Source organism: Pteropus vampyrus, unplaced genomic scaffold (assembly GCF_000151845.1).
Source record: "Pteropus vampyrus isolate Shadow unplaced genomic scaffold, Pvam_2.0 Scaffold139, whole genome shotgun sequence".
Lineage (NCBI taxonomy): Eukaryota > Metazoa > Chordata > Mammalia > Chiroptera > Pteropodidae > Pteropus > Pteropus vampyrus.
In genome coordinates, this window is record NW_011888920.1 from 306,613 (window position 1) to 310,487 (window position 3,875).

Here is a 3,875-nt window from a genome sequence, read left to right on the forward strand (position 1 = left end):
AACTCCTCAGAGTTATTTGCTTTTAGATTAAAACATTTAGTAGCAATAGAACAGGTTTTTATGTTGGTCCTTTTAAAGCACGAGAAGTTAAGTAGGAAGCTTGGAACATTTTAGATTCTTAGCTATTTTATCATTCATGTCATATGCATCTTTTAGCATTTTGAGTCAAACTAAAATATATTTAAAAAAATCTTAAGTTCTTAGAGAAAAATAAAAGTAATCATCAATGAATAATAATGTCTTTGCAAAGTCAGAGTTAGGCTGCTTTGTTACTCTAGAATTGTTTCCTAGTACTCTGTTAACTTTCAAGTAGGATTTAAATTGACTTAGAATAAAAAATGCAATATTTAAAAATCTGCAAAAGTAAGAGTCACATAATAATTGTATTGGGGAAATGACAATCATATCAGGAGATATACCAGGAGATCCACGCTAAAGAGAGTTGTCGGATTTGAGCCAGAAACTTACCACTGGGCACTTGAGCAGCCAAGTAAAAATGTGAACTACTAAATGTATGAATAGTGTTGACGCTTTAACAATGTGGAGATTAGGGGTGCCAACCTACTATGCTGTTGAATTCATATAACTTTTGACTTCCCAAAAACTTAACCACATGTATCAGCATCCATGGGGAATTGGTTCCAGAACACCTCCCCCCACCACTGCAAATACTCAAATCCACAGATGCTTAACTCCCTCATATAAAATGGCATAGAAACAATATTTTCGATCCGCTGATATAAAACCCAGTGATATGAATGGGCAACGGTATATTTATTGAAAAAATTCCATGTATAAGTTGGCCTGCACAGTTTAAACCTGTATTGTTCAGGGTCAACTATAGTTCATTATCTACCAAAATGAAAAATTCCAGTTTATTAGCAGTTAATGCTAAGAAAAATTTATGTCAAGAGCATTTTCATAAGGGGATCGAACCGGAAAGTTCATCATATGAATGTCTGGTACAGGTTATTATGTTCTGTAAAGATATTTTTGTAAGGACCTGAGAAGAAGGAACTTGCTGATCTGGGAAGGAGGCAGCATGGTAAAAACAGAAGGAATGAAGGAATCTGACAAACCTTGGTTCAAATCCTGCTTTTGCCAGTGATTCTTTTTAATACTTAATTAAAAGAGTATAGTAATACTGACATTGCCAACTCATTTTGAAGGTTAGATCATATAATATTTGCAGGGCACCCTTAGTAACCATTACATTTTAGATCATTAATAATGTTAGTGCCTATGAAGATATCTTAATGATAATGTGACTTGAGAGTTAGCCAAGACTGTATTTTGACTACCATTTCTGTTAGCCTCTCATGAAAATTGTATAGCAGACTATTAGAAATTGAGATTATAGATGTGCATTTATAATATAGAAGTTTAGGAGTATTGTCTGAAAGGAATCCACATGTATCAGTATTAATTTGGAATTGCCAAGTGAACATTTTCATGTGAAAATTAAGGAGCAAAGTCTTTTCACAAAAAAGCAGATTTGAATCTGCTTAAATGCTTCACCACATTATCTGATTAAAGGAGCTGGTGAGTTTTGTACTTTGTCATGGAAAGAATTGCTGATTGGCTTTCTCTTCCATAAAAAACCTTAATATGATATTTATACAGTTTTAAGTTAGAGTGAGATAGCAGTTTAGACTGCTATGTTAAATTATAAAATATATATAGATAACTAAAAGAGTTAATCTGATAAATAGAGGCATTTGATTATATTGATCTGGATGCCGAAAGGTATATATCAGAAAAACAATCTGTTCAATAATAATTGGTCAAAGGGTTTAGTATTTTTATATGATGATGGATCATATTGGTTTATCTTGTTCATCTAAGACCTGTATCAGTGTTAACATTTTATGTATTATATGGATATAAAGCTATCGGTCTTGATCTATAGCTAGTTTCTGTTTATGGGTATTAGACTGAAAGATTAAGACAGATCTTAATTTAGGATAAAGTTGGAATTTGAAATTGTAGGCTTCGGTAGTATACTGAGAGATTAGTTTGGAATGCTAGAAGATTACCCTTTTATTAAATAGAATGCATCATACTCTGACATCTTTGCATCCTACTGGTTGAAAAGAAGCCATTTATAAGGAGAATCAGGGGAAGAAAGTACAAAGGCCCTTAGGTTACAGTAGGCTTGGTGGGTTCTAGGACTAGTAAATAGGACTATAGGAGAGTAGTTCTGAAAAGTAAGCTTAGGCTGCATCACACAATGCTTTTCTATGACCGTATTTCTCTATTAACATTTGAAGTGCCAGTAAGATATTCACTTAGATCCAATATACTATTGAAAATTTGGAAAAAAGATGTCTTTCCTTAAATTTGTAAAATATTTCTAAATAAATTCACCTTTTAAAAATATTTTTTTTTCTCTTTATTCAATAGATATTATGCTTGGCGGAGCAGATTAAATTCACTGAAGATGTAGAAAATGCTATCCAAGATCATAGTCTTCATCAGATCGAAACACAACTGGTGAATAAGTTAGAGCACTATACTAATATTGATACAAGTTCTGAGGATCCAGGGAATACTGGTATGGAAAAATGTTCCAACTTTTCAGTTACTTGAACATTTTTTGGTATTCTATCTTAATTCATTTATTTATTTATTTTTTGGACTATCTGTTTTGGAGATTACTTTAGGAATTACAATATACATACTTAACTTTTGTATTGTACTTGGAATCAATAATTAACTACTTTAAATTAAATGTAGAAACCTTACTATCATATAGGTTTGTTTATCCTTCCCTTTTTATGTTATAGTTGCCTTATACATACATATCCATACATTGAAAACTGTGGAATTATAATTTTTGCCTTTAACCATCAAACATATTTTAAAGGACTTAAGAGAAAAATAGTCTGTTTATCTAGATGCTTACCATTTCTATTTCCCTTCCTTTATCCTGATGCTCCAAATTTTCTTCTGGTATCGTTTTTCCTTCTGTTTGAAGAACTTCCTTTAGTGTTTCTTTTAGAGCAGGTTTGTTCATTGACTATGTATTCTCATAGGTTTCCTTCATCTGAGAATATCTTTATTTCACCTTTATCATCTTATGTGAACGGGCAATTTTTTTTGTTTTTTGTTTTTTGTTTTTTTTGCATGTTGAATGATTTTGGATTGTATCCTGGACATTTTAATATTGCTTTGAGAGTCTAAGTCTTGTTTAAATCCTCCAGATAATGTTGATATTTTTCTTTTAGCAAATGGTCATGTTGGTTTTAGGTTACAAGTTCCAGCCAGCGTTCTGTGGGTTATGGATCCAATGTCAGTTCTGTTTTCAAAGTCTGCAATACTGTTTAGATCTGTCCCACATGTTTGCCACCTAGTGGCCAGTTCTCCAAAGTCTTTGGTTTGATGTTTAGGATGAGATCTGCATGGCTAGGGGGTGAGCTGGAGTTCATAAACAAGTTTATAGGGTCATTTTTTCAATCTCTATTCTCTCCATGGTTATCCCAGTATTTTCTGGTTTCCTTGGACTCACAGTTTGATCCTCTGGTCAGAAAGCTGAGGTTTCATGTACTCTACTCTCCTGCACACTTTCTGTGACTATACCTATGTCCTGGGCCAATTAGATTAGAGAACAGAGAAAAAGAGCATTTGGGGTTTAGCCTACTCTTGGGATCATAGCTCCTCTGATTTCAGAGGAATAATCCCTTTCCTCAGAGTATTATGCACTTCTGGGTGTCAGCTGCCAGCACTGTAGCTACTAGGAGGCTCCTTTTCTGCTTCTTAGGACTGAGCTAGAAGCCTTCTCTCAAATCTCTCCCTGTGTACAGCAATCTGTTTCTGGCTGCATTGGGTCCAAGTCTAGGGATAACACGAGAGGAAAAAAAAAAAAGAAAAAAGAT

General features: G+C 33.5%; 1 protein-coding gene across 1 annotated transcript in view; it reads left to right on the top strand.

Annotated features, from left to right (window-relative positions):
* Positions 1 to 3,875, top strand: part of DYNC2H1 (dynein cytoplasmic 2 heavy chain 1) — a 274,915-nt gene that overhangs the window by 42,721 nt on the left and 228,319 nt on the right. The window contains exon 29 of the mRNA XM_023535396.1: positions 2,404 to 2,554. Coding sequence (XP_023391164.1) covers positions 2,404 to 2,554 — 151 coding nt within the window. The remainder of the gene's footprint in view (positions 1 to 2,403; positions 2,555 to 3,875) is intronic.